Source organism: Rhinolophus ferrumequinum, chromosome 10 (genome assembly GCF_004115265.2).
Source record: "Rhinolophus ferrumequinum isolate MPI-CBG mRhiFer1 chromosome 10, mRhiFer1_v1.p, whole genome shotgun sequence".
In the NCBI taxonomy this organism is placed as follows: Eukaryota; Metazoa; Chordata; class Mammalia; order Chiroptera; family Rhinolophidae; genus Rhinolophus; species Rhinolophus ferrumequinum.
Window position 1 is genome coordinate 75978110 of NC_046293.1, and position 17573 is coordinate 75995682.

Genomic DNA, 17573 nt, shown 5'->3' on the forward strand with positions numbered 1-17573 from the left:
CAGTAAGTATACAATCATTTCAGGCCATGAAGACCCCTACTGAAATATGAAAGAGCATGAAGTCTTTGTAGGTGATCTTAAGATAACATTGGTCTTGGCCTTATGATGAACAGTATATGTATATCAGCTTCAAGACATAGTAATTACTTTAAATTTTTTAAGATTTCAGTTGTATTTAATCTCCTGGTTTGATGAAATGTTAGAGTATAAAGGACATACATTTTTCTTCTTAAAAATGTTTTATGAAGGTTTTCTCTCCCTGTGGTACTTCCTGATGGCCTGATACTGTGTCACATATAATTGGATTGACGCTCAGCCTGAATACTTCTTTTTCTTCTTGGCAGCATGGGGTAACCTTGGAAATGTTCTGAAGAGTCAGAGCAAAATTTCTGAAGCTGAAAGCGCCTATAGAAATGCTTTGTACTACCGTAGCAACATGGCTGACATGCTTTATAATTTGTGAGTATGCATTGCTTTCTTGGGTTTGGTTCATCTTTGAAACCTCCCGTGAGAGGTTGAATTAACTGCTGCAAATGGAGATGATGCTAGTTGTTTTTAAGAAAGTCTTTTCATTGATCATGCCTCAGAGATTAGTTAAGTGTATGGTATTTGTCATTGCTTTGTTCTGGGCCACATAATAGATCATCACATGTATTGATGTGGCTTGACCGGATTTTTTGAAGTACTATGCCATATAATATAAAAATTGGTTTAAGTGCTACTTTTGAAAAGTTTGTTCCATTAATACTTAGATGGGTTTATAAAATAGGCCTGCTATGTGTGATACTGTATATAATTGATATCTTGATTATTAGTTGATTTTGTCTTCTATTAAAAATTGCTTGTGTTCAAGTATGTATAGAACATGTATCAAACCTGGGGAATCAGTGAATAAGATAATGGCTCTTCTTCTTCCCCGTTTCCAAAAGTACTAATGATTAGGTTGGGATAATGGCATAATTTAAAATATTTGTGTATGTTGGATTAAAAAAATCCCGAGGGGAAAAATCGGATCTGTTCTTTGAATGAAAAACCCTAGGTGGTACAGTGAGACATGAGTGGATAAATGCAAATTTACTGACGTCCCCTTTTTGTCTAGTATTTATGACACTCTTTTGTTTGTAAGTAATAGAAACCTAATGTAAACTTGTCTAAAAATACAAAGGAGATTTTACTAACTCCCATAACTGACAATTCCTGGGATTAATTAGTTGTGGCACAATTAGACCCAGGTGCTTTATTATGCTGTGAGAATTTGTCTCTATTTTGTGGCTCTGGTTTCCTGAGGGTTCACTTCATTCTCTGTGCATCTTTGTCTGTATCAGTGGGAAAGATGATTCCTGCACTGTTATGCATATAATATTCTAAGTCTTCAATCTCAGAAGGAATTACTTTGGTGTCTCTATTAATCCTTGAAAAGGTTGTTTTGACTAACCCTCCTGGGGTCATGTGTCGTCTCTTGGATAAGACCCTGGGCCGTGTGGCAGGGGTTGTAAGGCACCTCTACTGACAATGCCACCAAAGGTGGAATGGAATGGAGAACCACTTCCCTATAGGAAGAGACCAGGCAAAATAAGATGTCTACTGCTTCTGTTTAATGAATGCTGTGTGATATTGATAGTGTCAAACTAATCCGTCAGCTTTAATTTTTAGTATGTATTTATTCTCTGGTTACATCTAAAAGCACATCTAAGCACATCTAAAAGTACTGGCTAAATCTGAAAGCACAGGTATAAAAAATAAAATAAAAATAACCCCCCCCCAAAAAAAAAATTAGATATTTAAGGGAAAGCAGACAGGGTGAGCTCAGTTTAATTTCCTGTTCATATGTTTACCTTTTTTATAACCTCCTAGACTGTAACACTGGGCTTAGTCTCGTGGCCTGTCATGTACATTAGATCAGCATGTGTTTTGTATTGATCTACGCAGATTTAATTTTCTCTTTTTTTACCTGGAATGCCTTCCGATGGAGCACATCCTCTCGAGTTTGCAGAACTCCTGATACTTACCCTCTGCTGTGTATCTTGCTTTACCAAATACATTATGCGTTTGCATCACTTTTTTTTACTTGAATGCATATATCTAGATACTCCTACAAAAGCTTTTTCAACATGTCCTCTTCATGGAAATAATGTAATGTTACTATATTATTGATTAATAGAATTTTTACTTCATGAGAAAAACCTTATCAGTTTGGTAAATTTACACAAATGGTCTTTTTTTTTCATCTGAAAGTCATGTTGTCAAAGGGGCCTCTTACCTTGCAATGTGGGATGAAAATTTTCTTCTGGTGCCCATTCTTCATTCATTTTCAGGGAGAAAGAAAGCTGAACAAGCAACAGCTCTTTGTTGAACTTGTTTTTTTCTCTCTTATCCACAGTTATCTACCTTTTGTGGATACCTGTTGGATGGGGGTGGAAAGAAAAAGGAAATGTGCCTATCCAGGTTTATTCTTTGCTGATAAGATAAATTTATTCAATTAGACAAATTCAATTTACATGTAATATGAAAGCTTTATCTCATAAAACTTCCATCTGGATACATATATAAACTGTAAAAGCATATATACCTTCCCAAACACTAATGAAAAATACTTGCTGGAAAAATGATTGATTATTAACAGGATCAGTTTTTTGTACCTAATTGTAGGAAAATCAAATATGTCATAAATGCCATATATAGCTCCAAAATATTATGACAGGATTTTAAACTATGTTTAACTGTTAGCTCAAATGGAGAGGCTTAAATTCCACAAGAAATGTTTGCAGTGATTTCAGTGTATTAGATTAAGTAAACCATGTGGTTGACAGAATTCTGATACTCAATAATTATATTTCAAAATAGGGAATATTTCAATGATTTTTTAATCAAATATGAATACAATGCACCAAGATAGATCTTTTACCACCCGAAATATTATATAAATATATCTGGCATCATATGTCTTTAGGAACAACCTTTTTCTTTTCTATTTATTTACACAGGTAGGTAATACACCAATTCTTCTCATAGGTAGTTTAGAGAATATTTGAGAAATAAAAAAGATTTCCTTTTGAGATATATATGCTATTTTCATTACAAAGTTCTCTCTGATGTACAGAAATTGCTCCTTGTTCCATTTCAAATCCTGAAAGAAAGGGAATTTGCTTTGCTTGATCTCACCAATAAGTAAATTTAACCTAGTAACGCTTCTTTGTGGAAGTAGGTTTTAATCGCTTTTCATGTCATCGGTTATACTTATGTCTCTTAAAGATGTTTTATGACCAAAGCCTGAAACTAACGAGTGTATTTATATTAGTTGCATGAAATATCCATATTCATTAATAAATTTTAGAAGCTTTTGGGAATCATAAGCTTCAGTTAGGTCTTCAACTTCACTTTAAAATCAGTAACCTAGATTTTTTTCCAACACATTCAACATTCATAAAACTACTGCTTTGTAAATCATTAAAAATTTTCATACTGTTAGGAATTTTTATTAGGGAAATAATCTGGAGATATATATCATTAAGTAACTTCAAAACCGTAATTATAAAAGTGAGGTACTCTGGCCAGCCACAGGGTGATTCTAGGAGGTTGGAGATAATTATTAAATCAATCCCTGTATATTCATTTTTATGTTTAAATTTTAAAAACTATGAATGGCACATTTAAATAGCACATACAAATGTTGTTCTAGGTGAGGATAGAGAAAAAAATGATTGGGAAACATATTCAGTAAACAATAGTATAAATGATATATGGTTATATTTGAGGCTAGAGAACATTGCCTTATAAGATTGTGAAACTTTGAGGACAGTTTTTTGCCTGATTAATTTCAAATGGTATATGAGAGTTACATACAAATGGTTATATTCCTGTTTATAAACCGATGGAATGCTATTGCTTTTTTTTCTTTCTTGATAGCAATTGCTTGAATTTCTTATATGTGCCAAGCACTATTCTTAGTTCTTTACAAATGTTGTCACAGTTTGTCTTTTAAGTGAAGTCTACAAAATGAGGAAAATGTAATGCAGACAATTTTAAGGTCACATAAATAATAGAGGAGCCGTATTTGAATTTAAGATGTTTGACTCTATATCCGTACAACAGTATTTCTGCAGAAATAAACCAATGTGTGGGGGAAAACAAAAACAAAAACAAAAAAACCCTCAATATGTATCTTTCAAATCCAGAAAAACAATTAATTCAAATTACCTTTACATACAGAAATAAAATACTTGGAATTAGATCTAATAGAGAGTGTAAGTTCATTTTGTTATGTCGGTTCCTGAGGTTACTGAGCTCATGCTATAGAATTTTGTTAGAAAGATTTATCAGTGGGTTTGCACTACTGAGCTAAGAGTTGCTTTCAAGAAGAAATTGCTTCAGAAAGCCTTTTTAGTTGTCTCGGTCCATTAATTATAATATGGTTTTGATATCACTTCAATCCATGCTTATAGAAAATAGTTATATAATGTGAAAGTTAAAACAGTACTTAATTCTACTCTTACTAGCAATAGATATAGTGAACTTACTGCATAGCCTTAAACTCACTTTTATTTTTGTAATGCCAAATTTATTAAAATCCAGTGCTTCACACGAGTAATATTCTTAAGACCAGGTTTAATAGATCTGCATTATGATGGTGGTTTTTCTTTTCAAGTATAGTAGGTTTTCACAGGCAAAGCAGATGGGCCATTGCTCAGTGATTTACACTGTCAGATTTTACAAATACATGGTCGACTTTCAACCTTTTAACTGTACCACCCATTGCCATCTGAAAAATAATTGATTTCTAGGCTGAAAAATAGTCAGTATTTTTTCATGGCTGTTATAGATTTGTCCCTGTTTGTTCCAAATGATATATAAACACGTAATTCAATAGAACACTGAATACTTCACTAGGCATTAGATTTCAGAATACAGGTAATAAATATAATGTGGTTTAATCAATTCTTGATTATTTCACATAACAGAGGGGATCATTTCTGTGGATAATAGAGAGTTTGCAAACTTAAGTTAGTTGTCACTTTTGTTCTGTGTTGTAAGAATCTAAGCAATCATTCAATCGAAGGATCCAGGAAAGGAGTAATAAAATAAACTAATAAATTTAATGGAAGTAAAAAGAAAGAAAATGTTAATAAAGTAGACTATAGAGAAAATGTGAAGTAATGAACAAATGTAAGAGCTTGTTCTTTAAAAGATCAACAATTTCTGGCAATGGTAGTATAGGACAAAGTTGAACACCTCAAATATATAACACAGAATTAGAAAGGGGCTACAATTAGATATATGGGAAATTAAAATAGCAAGACAGTAGTTATATATTTGAAAATCTTAGTTGTACATATGAAATCTGTGAGTGCTCTTCTGGGAAAATATAAATGGCCAGCATTGGCACAAGAAGAGGGAGGCAGGCAATCTGGATAAAAATCCTTGGGAAAAAATGAAACCACATTAAAGAAATTTCTCCACGAGGAACCAAGTTAAGGCATTCATGAGTTCTATCAAATCTTGATGAAGTTGCGCTAGTTATACTTTTCATTTATTTTTGTGAAGCTAGATAAAACTGATAGCAAAAAGCCTAACTGTTTAACACCAAAAACCAAAAGAGAACAACAACAACAAAATTCCAAAAAACACAAAACAAAAAGCAAACAAGCAAGAACAAAATTACAAATTGAGACAGGCCAATTCGACTTATTCATATAAATGTTGAAATGTTTTAAAATTGACACAGTGGATGTAGCAGCATATTAAAGATTAAAACACCACTGCCAGATAGCATTTATTTTTAGATTTATGGTAGAGTATTCATTGTTACCTTCAATTACTATATTCTTTTAATTTAAAAAGTCAGAAGAGGAAAAGAATGCGATCATCTCTAGAAATGCTAAGAAAGCTTTTGATCAATACCTGCCTCTGAGAAGACGACTTATAAATAAACTAGGAATCAATAAATACTTTTGTAACATGAAGAGTATTCGTCTAAAGTTAATATTGAAGTGCAGTGGTCATTTCCATTCAGATTCAGCTTGTTGGGGTAGTTGCAATTTCTTATTGATCCTTGTATCGGCCCAGATTTAGAGGAGTTCTAACTGCATTTATTGGTTTTATAAATGACTTAATGAAATCGGTATCAGAGCAAAGAAGACCCCATTATGAATGTAGGTGATAACAGTAGTAATGGGTATTATTAATAGATAACCATGTTCTTTGAATTGTGTAAATATAATCAGTATCACTAAACTAGTTCAGGTTATAAAGAGCCTTCTTGAATTAGACATCTAGAGTTTCATTTTCTTGGAATTTCAGAAGCAAACACATTCATATTCGTGTAGTAGTTTCCTAGGGCTGCCATAATAAAGTATCACAAACTAGGTGGCTTAAAACAGTAAAAAATGAATTGTGTCACAGTTCGGGAGGCTAGTGGTCTGAATTCAAGGTGTCCACCTGGTCATGCTCCCTCTGAAACCTACAGGGGACTTCTTCCTTGCCTCTTCTGTGGTTTGTGGAATCGTGTGGAGTTCCTTGTCTTACACCTGCATAGGTCTGTTCTCTCCATTGCCATCACATGGCTTTTTCCCTGTGTGTCTTTGTCTTCACATCTGATTATGAGGCTGCCAGTCATATTGGATGAGGGGCCCACCCATGTTAATTTGACATTTGACATTTGCAGTAACCCTGTTTCTTGAACAGGACATATTCTGAAGTATTGGGGGTTAGGACTTGAACATCTTTTTTTAGAGAGACACAACTTAACCAATAACAGCTGTCTATTGGGAGCTTCAGTTTAAGAGAGAGAGAACTCAGACCGTGGTTTGTAATGGGGGAGAGGGTCAGGAAAACTCCTTCATGAAGCTACATTTTTGCACAGAATCTCAACCAGTTTATATAGCTCATGATCCAAGAACTCTGTCCTAGGAGGAAGTAACTTAGGAGGATATAGCAGTGAGGCAATGTTGGATGCAGAGTTGTTACCATAAATCCAGTTTAATGAGAGATTTATTTGTTCATTCAGGGGCAAGGTTTTGAACACCCTTGAGAGGTTAAAAGGATTAAAGATTACAGAATGGAAGTGGTGCTACCTGACATGAAGCTGAGACATTCTTTGAATTTTTTTGAAAACCAGCAAGAAAAGCCCATGAGAAGTGAGGCGTGGTGAAAATGAAGGGAGAAAGTAACCCTTTGCCAAATGGCGAGAGTTCAGGACAGGTTTTTCCACCAAGTTCCTAGTTCCCTGGCTGTGTGTGTTATGTGTGTTATGAGTGTGTTAGGGATGGAGGGAGGTGTCTAGGGAATATTAGGTAAGCAGACTGGTCTCCCAAAATAGAGAATTCAGGACAGGCTATCAAGCAGGGTTGCCTGGAAGTGCTTGGCATGTCTGATAGAAAGTGAACGGAAGTGAGAGATGTTGGTGAGATTCCATTGGCCTGGGGTCACTAGGCTCTGGATGTACAACTCACCTGGCCCTTTACTGGCATGAGGTAGAGCACAGCTTGTGGTACCTACCTGTTCACATGGCAAGAGCATTTCAAGCTGGTAATGTTCCTGATTGTTTAAGTTTTATATTTTCAAAATATGTCTGATTCCAAGTTTTGGTTATTGTTGTTGCTCTATCATATGTCTGGTTTTTAGGTGTCGCTTTTTCTTGGAGTTTTCCCAAATATGTCATATTCTTATTTGCTGGGAGGCCTCTGCATATACTCGCTGTTTTGCCTGCAGCGTTCTCCACCATTTTCTACCCTTCTGACCTCTTTCCACCTTACTTCCTATACTTTCTGCCTGGCTAATACCTGTATCTCAGCTCAGAGCTTCCCCTGGGAAGATTTGGTGATACCTCTCCTATTTTCAGAGTTGGAAGATAGATAGCTACCCCTCCCAAATCTCAACGATTAGAGCAACTAATACTTGGATCTTTTTAGTCTGAATTGTAGTCATATTTGTGATACCATTAGAGCATATCTCTTTAAAGCCAGGGGAAGCTTAGGTAGCGTTCTGTCATCAGTGCCAAGCACAATGGCAGGCATACGGGTTTGAAATTATGTATATGTTGATTAATGAGCTAATGGATGCGTTACACTATAGATATGTCGATTAATAAACTATTGAATGAATTATTAAACCAATAAATAACTTGATTAAAAACCAACGAATAAGCTGATAATGACAATAAATCAACAAAGTTTAAGTTTATTGGACAACAGTCCCATGTCCGGCCCATTATACCTCGCTGATCTTTTCTTCCCCAGCCTGTGTTACTGGCCATGTTTACCTATCTGACTCTTCATAGTAATGTCGTCTACAGCTTTTTTCCATCATATATGTCTTTGAAAATAGTCACTGTCCAAAAAACATAAGAGTAGTAAAATGTCCTCATAAAGACCATGGTTATCACATACATACTGATGTGGGAAAAAGATTCTGGAATATATCGTCTAGTGTCCAAGTTGGAATTTTCTTTCTATTTCTTCCACCAAGCCCTGGAAATATTTTTATTACAAACACTGAAGGCAGACTTTTCAGAATCGGTAAGAGAATATAATGGATATATTAGTTAACTGGATAACCAGTCAGGGAATGTTTCCACAAAACAAATTCTGGTATTTCCATTTGTTAACCAGGAAAAGTTGAATAGTAAATAATGAAGCATATAATTCTATTCTGATTTATTAACTATGCAATGATGTTTCAGGGTTTTAAAACGATTAATAGGCCCTCTAAAGTCCTGCTTAATTGACTTCTGTTCATAGAAACATATTATTTAAATTTGCCTTTTAATAATTTTCAATTTTAATTTGTAGACTCACTGTAATATTACCATCTTTACAGGCTAAGAATATAAGTTCAGCCTTTACTAAAAATATTTCTGAAAGTAAAAAATAGTGATTATTTGAAACTAGGGCAAATTAACCATGCTTAATGATTTCATCAACCATATATGCATTTGTGCATATAAATTCTTAAATATATTTTATCATTAAATGATCTGTCCTTGAGTTTTGGCCATGATATGCTATATTCAAGAAATTATCTATCTTGACAGGTACCAGAATGGGTTAAGGTAAGATAATTATTCTATAATGACCTGGACATCTGCAGGATTGTAAAGAGGTAGTCAGAAATTATTTCATGGAGAAGCTAAACTTAGAATACATCAGGTCAATATGCAAAAACAAACAAACAAACAAAAAAAAAACTACAAGATGAAACATTTTCTACTCTGGGTTTTATGGTGGGTGTTAAGCAATATATGTTGATTTTTAGTTAAAATTACATATTCTATATAATATGAAAGCTCAGTTTATAGCATTCAGTAGTAGTCAGTTTCTGCAGGTGGTCTGAGGGAAGAAACTGGATCTGTTCAGGTGCCTTGTGCTTAGTTGCTTGGGGTATTTAGTCCCACAGAGACCTACTTATATAAACACACACACACACACACACACGGATGAGAAAAATCTTGTGTGTTAGTGTTTTCAGGGTTTTCCTCACTATATTGTCATAGGTACTAGAAAGACTCAAAGTTCAGTCAAGTCTATATGGGAATCACAAGTTGTTTGGTAAGCAGACCTATCTCTGCATTGGAAACATTCAATTTATAAGAGCCTCATGCTAAGGGATAGTGGATGATTTAATTTATCATGACATTCGTCTAAGACAGTCTGATGCTATGAAATCCTTTGACTGAAGATCCTCCTTCCCTGTAAAGTACTGGAATAAATGCTATTGGCATTTGCCTCTGTAAACTCCCATTTACAGAGCTGTCTTCCGAGTCACACTACCTGCTCTTACATGCACACTTGTACGTTTTGTACTCCGTTGTTATGTTAATAACGTTATACAAGATACACTACATGGCTGCTAGTTTCAGAGCCACCTTCTTTTCACAGTTCATTTTGTACACCTGTTCTCTGATTCACTGTGAGTTTATTTTACGATTTAGCTTGCAAGGTGAAATCTCTTTTATGGCAACTCTGTAATCCCCAATTCGTATAACACCCATGCCAAGTATCCTTAGTTTTCACACATTTCTGAGAAAGAATGACCAATTATCAAGTCCGGTTGATACTGATTATATCTTCTGAGTACATTTACAGATATGAGCATGTTTGCAAATTCATGTGTTGGAAATAAGGATTCATTAATTTATTCAACAAATATTGCTTGCCTTCAGAATGACAGGTATTGTATTAGATGGTGGGAATAAGCTGACAAAGAGTATAGTTTCTACCCTCAAGTATGAAGTTTGGGTTTAAAATATGTACGTGATAAAGTAACATCTTTTCTAAGAGATAGGCATATTTATCATGAGAAGACAGACAAAGAGACTGATTCAGCCTGGAGGAAAAAAGACAATAAAGAAAAAGAAAAGAAAATAGGAGTCACACTAGGAAGACAAATGAATAATGTGGTTTGGGGAAAAATTATTGAGTTTTAGCTAGGTAAGTTTCAGATAACTATTGGACCTCCACTAGGAAACTGGAATGTGTTTCTACAGTTAATGAGAGCATTCTGAGATAGAGGGTGTAGACTTTAGAGTTGTAATTGTCTAAGCAGGTCATTGAAACTGACTGTCAAAACTGTGTGTGTGTGTGTGTGTGTGTGTGTGTGTGTGTGTGTGTGTAATATGTGTAAAGATAAATGAAAGAAGGACAATGGATGGAATCCTGGGGAATACCTATATTTGAGGAGCTTGGTAGAGAAAGTGAACCATAACGTATGCTCAAGGAGAAGAAAATAAGACTGGAGTATTAGATGTCATTGAAGCTGATGGATAAGGAGGACAGTAAGAAGGGAGAAAATGGCCTGGTCAAAAGATCATGTACTATAGAGAAGTTAAGTATATCTATGGTGCTTTTATGTCCCTACAGGAAAAAAAAAAAAGTAGTAGAATCAATCATGGGTCTAGAAACTTGGAAATATTATTCACTTCTCCTGAATGTAGTAGAGAATTGTATTTTGCCATCACAAAACTACAGGATATTCCAAAGAATGATTTTATCCTATGAAACACATGGACACAATGACCAAAGAACTAAAATACACACTAGAGGTCCTTGGGGCTGGGTAAATTATTTGTGTTCGTTTGTAGTACATAGTGAAGTCCTTGACACTTCCTTAGTACTCAACAAATGCTTTTGAATAGAATTGAATTAAACCACTTATTATTTCACACTCATTTCATTTACAGCTATGGAAACTACATACTCTATTATTGGTGTCTAGGATTGCCTGCTGGAACTAACTGTTAAGCAGTGCCCTCCCCACCTAATCCAAAGTAAAGTTGGGGGAAATCAGAATCCTTCTAGAAATTGGAGCCTTGGCAAGAGAAAGAAGATTAAATCATTCCTACATTCATTTGTATTATAGGTTTTCTATTTCAGATATAGTTTTAAAATGGCCCTGTGTGGAACATGCTTTTCCATGTAGAAATATTCATTTAAGATTAACTGTGTAGAGAACGTTAAACTGTTTTCCATGTTGGGAAAATGATGAAAGGCATTTTTCTGAAATCTCATTAAAATGGTCTTTAATTTTATAGTCATTTTCATCCAGAGCAGTGTAGGTAAATTTGAGAACACGATTTAGAAAGCCCATAAAAGAGGTTTTTAAAGAAATTCATAATCATATTCTGTTTTAATGCCTGTTGTTTGGTTTAACTTTAAAACTGATTGAAAGTTGCTTAAATAGCTAAAAGCATTTTTTTTTGCTGTTGTTCCTAAAATTATGCTCACGTAGAAAGTGTAGGCTGATAGTGCAGTAGAATTTCAAGTAAATTAATTCATTTATCTCAAGGAGGTTTTGCATTATGAGAAAAAACGAGTAATCCATTTTCTTTTGCTCTTGAAGAAAAATGAGCAGATGTAATTTTGGTATTTGTGTAGTTCCAACCATCCCTCTGCAGAGTTTCAATTACTATGACTTAAGAAATATTTTCTAGACACACCAGGACATACACTAATATTGTCTTCCATTTAATTTATTTTTTCTCTTATACAAAACCTATCTGTAATTTGCTTATAAGATGAAGCTGCTTAAAGTATAGTTGAAGTTTGAGGACATCTGGATATTAAGATGAAGATGAACTTTAAAAATTAATATCTTTCATCTGCTTAGTTTTATTTTATATGGTGTTTATATAAATAATATATTAAATTCTTTCTGTGGCAAAATTATATCAGGTATCACTTCTTCCAGTACTTTGCTTCAAAGAATTGCATGAGGCCTTCCAGCTGACTTATTTAAACTACAGCCCGTTCCTCACTCGCATACTCCTGCTCTTCCTCTTTTACTTGATTCCTTTTTATTTGCATTGCATTTATCAACTTTCAGTTTTTTATCAACTTTTTAAACTATGTGTAGTCATATTAACTAAATATAAATGTATAGTTTATTTTGTATATGGCAAACACGTAAGCTCTACGAGTGCAGGGTCTTGATATATCCTAAGTGCCTAGCATAGTGTTTAGCTCACAATACAAACTCAACAGGTAGTTGTTGAATGTGTATTTATATGTGCTGTCCATGATTTAGGTACATACGAGTGCATTCTTAAACTTCTCATGTATGAAGGGTGCATCATGGGTTGTTTAACTTCACTTCCTACCTTTGCTTTCTTCCTCTGTTCCTGTTGACCTCTGCAGAATTCAAGAGCACCTAAGGATGCCCTTTTTGCTTTACACCTCCATTGCTTCTAATGATAGGGCTCCCACATTTTCTTCTCTCTCCCTAAGGGCCCTTGTGATTGGAGGTGACTTAGATGGGGGTTGGGTGAAGTCAAGAGGGACAAGTGATCCCATCTTGCTGTCCCAATAATGAGAACAGTGAGGAAATTTCTTACCAACCTGGAAAAGGAGAACTTGATCCAGCTTGGTTAGTGTGACCCATCTCATCAGCAGACTCAGAAAATGACTGGCACGCACGATCTTAGAGAGTAGAAATTCCAGGTTAGGGGAATAATCAGAGCTGTCTTGAAGTCTAAAGCTAGACCATGTTCTAACACCATTTACATTCTATGAATAGCCTTTTTGTTTTATTTTGTTTTAATGACTGTGTGTATATGTGTATCCTCTGTATAGTATTCGCCTGTTTGAAAGTAAAAAAAAAAAAATAATAAAAATCTCAAAGACCATATTTAGGGATGGGTGCAAACCTGAGATGCCAAATGTGGACTCATTCTCCTGAAACTGAGCATTGGAGAAGAGAGTGTAACTTTAATCAAAAGTAACAATTGATAGGGAGGGAACACAAGCAAGTTAAACAATTTCTAGGTCTTGGTCTAAAAAAAAGTACGGAAAAGCATTCAGGGCTAAGAATTTTCTCTGGGGCAACACCAGTACCTTTATAAAACATAACGGTAGAGTGAATGGAAAACACCACTTCTAGATCTGGTAAGAGATGACTACGGTCATGAATAGATCCTTGCTCTCTCGACCCCTGTACTGGGTGAAGACTCATCCCTTCTGAGCACCAAAATTAAACCTGCGAAGGTGGTTTTAGGTACATTGTTATAAATGGTGTTTTCCTTCTAATCACCATTAGCCTGAGTGACTCGTTTCTGGATTGCCAAAACTATTCCAAGCAAAAAAGAGATAGAGTCAGGCATTCATTTTTGGAACTCATCTTGTTTAAGTTAGAAACTGCTTGTATGACCTAACACCTATTCCTGCTGGTCTGTGAGATACATGATACCTTTTCCCCTTTCATAATTTATTGCTTCAACAGCAGACTTTTGTTAGAGCACTGCTGCTAAGGGACAAAGAAAACACCCACTTTGTTGAACATTTATGTTTAAAGTGAGTACATTGCACTAAATCACTGTGGGCCCACGGGAACATCTCTAACCCAAATTATAACCATATCTATGATGGAATCAGGCTCTGAGGCTTCTTTTTTTTTTTTTTTCCTTTTTCTTTTGGTAATGTATTTTGAGTGTGTTGATTCCTGTGGAATTCACAAGTGTTCTTTTTTTTTTTTCTCCCGGCTGACTGAACAAACGAGTCTTAAGTTATAGGTTTTCTCACTATGGACTTCCACAGTGCATCATATTGTATTATAGTACCCTGCACACAGCTTTGTTACTGCTTTTAAATTATTCCACTCTTCTGCTGGTCATTAAATCTCTATAATGGCACTTTCAAAATATATTTTGAGTGAATGAATGAACAAATGAATAGTCTAATTGCATTGACTTTCACTGAGTAGGTCAGGCTTTGGCCTGTGCCTGTATCTCAGCTGAGGGATCCCTCCACAGTGGTTGCACACCACCCAGCTGGTGTTTCTCCTTCAAGAAATTACACAATAATTACAGTTATCCACATTGGATAGTCCCTTTAAATAGCAAAGAATAAATAGCAGAACTCTATATAGTTTTAAAGTTATCAGTGGTTAATGCCTTTAATTTTTGTGTTAGGTGCTTTTCATTTCTTAATTATGTTTGTTTTAAATCATCTTATAAGATGAAGGAAATATTTGAAAGAGATTTGATTACGATCCTAGAAAATAAGTATAGTCCTACCAGAATAGTAATTTGTTTTCATGGGACAGGACGAAGAGGGAAATCTTCCTTTTAAAAAAATTTAACTCTGTGGCACCTTTGCACCATGGAAGCAGCTTTAAGGCTTGGGTATTAAACAGACTTACATTCGAACCTCCCATGTATTGGTCCTGTGATAGACCTTCGTCAAATTGCTTAATCCTTATTCTTCTGCAAAATTGGGTTATGATATCCCTAGGGTTGTAGCAAGGATTAAATAAAGTTCCTAGAAACTTGATATAATTATATAATAAGAAAAGCTGAAGAGTATGTTCGTTGTTAATTTTATTCTGTTTATTCTAATTGTTCACTGACTATGCTTCTGTGGGGATATACTTATACTTGTAAGCATTTTTATGAAGAGGAATGGGTCTTAAGTATAATGGGGTTTCTCAAGGAAACCCTTTTACAAGTTGTATTAGTCCGTGTTCTCCAGAGAAATGAACCAATTAAAAAAATGTATGTGTGTGTATGCATATATGTATATGGGAATGATATATTTTATTAAAAGGTATGGCTCATCTGATTTTGAAGGTTAAGAAGTCCTGCAATCTGCCCTCTGCAAGCTGGAGACCCAGGAAGGCTGGTGGTGTAGTTTGAAGGCCTGACAGCCAGAGAGCCAGTGGTGTAGATTCCAGTGTGAGTCTGAAGGCCTGAGAACCAAGGTGTCTCAGGGTTGATCAGTGTCCGCACTAATGCAGAGAGAAAGCCAATCCTTCCTTCCTCCTTTTTGATCTGCTCAGGCCCTCCAAAGTTTGGATGATGCCTACCCACATTGGACTAGGCAATCTGCTTTACTCGGCCTACTGAATACAATGGTAATCTCTTCTGGAAACATGCTCACAGACACACTCAGAATGAATGTTTCACCAGCTATCTGGGCATCCTATGATCCAGTGAAGTTGACACATAAAATTAGCGGTCTCAGAAGCTCATTGGTTATGATGTATTTCTTGGTAAAGTTGATTGGCATCGGAGCTTGTAAAGCAAATGCAATATATTTATATATCGGGACAAGCATGTATGATTATAAATAAGGAAATAGAGAAGATAAATTTGTTGATATATACGCTGAAGAAGCACTGGGTATATGAACCAGAGAGAGAGGGCAATTATTAATTCTTAAACTGAGAACAGGTACGTAATCCCACTATTGGGTAATGGGAAAGCAGGGTGATTTGAAGCCTGGCAGCTCTGAAGTTGAATCTCATCTGAATTCGGATCTCCTCACGATAACTGTGTTATCATTTGTAGGTTGTTTAGCTTCTCTCCCTGATTTCTTTATATATTTAAAGTAAGAAGAGTGCTAATATTTTATATTGCTAGTTGTCAGGGTGAAAAGAAATAATATATAAAACATTATCATGAAGGCATTCAGTATTAACTGTCTTTTTTCCTACTAAGTACTGTTTTTTAACTAGGAAAGTGTATTCATACCAATTATTTTATGACATATACAGGAAAATATAACCTTTATTATATATTCAGAAGACAAGTATAAAGTGAATCATGCGTATATTAATATACAATGTGGATCTGGGAATCCCAGATCCAACAATAATTATTTACATGGATTTAAGTTGAATAACATTTTGATATTGGGGCTCCTTATTTGTAAAATGGGGATTATACCTTTATAGATTCGTTGTGAGAATTACATAAGAAAATTGTGAAGCGTCTTGTTCTGGACCTGTCACAGAAAATAAATGGACTTATATAGGATAGAAGGGCTTATTTAGATTTCATAGTCCAAGTTCTAATTCAGGAGAAACACCTTACTTTCTTTTTTTTTTTTAATTTATTGGGGTGACAATTGTTAGTAAAGTTACATAGATTTCAGGTGTACAATTCTGTATTACATCATCTATAAATCCCATTGTGTGTTCACCACCCAGAGTCAGTTCTCCTTCCATCACCACATATTTGATCCCCTTAACCCTCATCTACCACCCCCCTCCCCCTTTACCCTCTGGTAACCACTAAACTATTGTCTGTGTCTATAAGTTTTTGTTTCTCATTTGTCTGTCTTGTTCTTTTGTTGTTTTTGGTTTATATACCACATATCAGTGAAATCATATGGTTCTCTGCTTTTTCTGTCTGACTTATTTCGCTTAGCATCATATTCTCAAGATCCATCCGTGTTGTCACAAATGTTCCTATATCATCTTTTCTTACTGCCGAATAGTATTCCATTGTGTATATATACCACAACTTCTTTATCCATTCATCTATCGAAGGACATTTTGGTTGTTTCCATGTCTTGGCCACCGTAAACAAAGCTGCAGTGAACATTGGAGGACACGTGTCTTTATGCATAAATGTTTTCAGATTTTTTGGGTAGATACCCAGGAGAGGGATTGCTGGGTCATATGGTAATTCTATTCGTAATTTTTTGAGGAACCTCCACACTGCCTTCCATAATGGCTGCACCAGTCTGCATTCCCACCAACAGTGTATGAGGAGGGTTCCTTTTTCTCCACAGCCTCTCCAACACTTGTTACTATTTGTCTTGTTGATGATAGCCATTCTGACTGGGGTGAGGTGATATCTCATTGTGGTTTTTATTTGCAAAGAAATACCTTTATAATGAATACTCCATTTAATTGAGACTTCCTTCACATATTTTAAAGACGTGGTAGTATAGTGAGAATATATTTTTCTTCAGACCCAAAGCAAAAACTGATTTTAAAAATAAAAAAAATAATAACAGTAAAAGCTATACATTGTTCATATTAATAAATATTAATATTTTTATTGATAAAGTTTTTGGTGTAATGCATTTGAAATATTTTAATAATCATTTTGATTGGAGGCCTACCATAGGCTCCATGTTTGACAGGTTAATTAAAAAAAAGTCTTCTTTATGAAATAGGATGTCATTATTCTACTTTATTTATTTGTCAAATTCTAAACAAAATCCAATTTAGAACAATTAAAGAGGTCTGTGTCAAAAGAAAGATACCAAAGAGGCGTAAGTGTATTTTCTGAAACCTACTTGGCAGTTATGTGACACTGGGAAGTGATACCCTATGAAACAGCTCTCAGCTTTTGGGGA

The 17573-nt window shown here is 35.0% G+C and overlaps 1 protein-coding gene across 1 annotated transcript in view; it reads left to right on the forward strand.

The window, feature by feature from the left end:
- The window catches only part of TMTC2 (transmembrane O-mannosyltransferase targeting cadherins 2), a 399668-nt gene that overhangs the window by 230849 nt on the left and 151246 nt on the right, over window positions 1–17573 (forward strand). The window contains exon 4 of the mRNA XM_033117889.1: window positions 345–459. Within this exon, the coding sequence (XP_032973780.1) occupies window positions 345–459 (115 nt within the window). The remainder of the gene's footprint in view (window positions 1–344; window positions 460–17573) is intronic.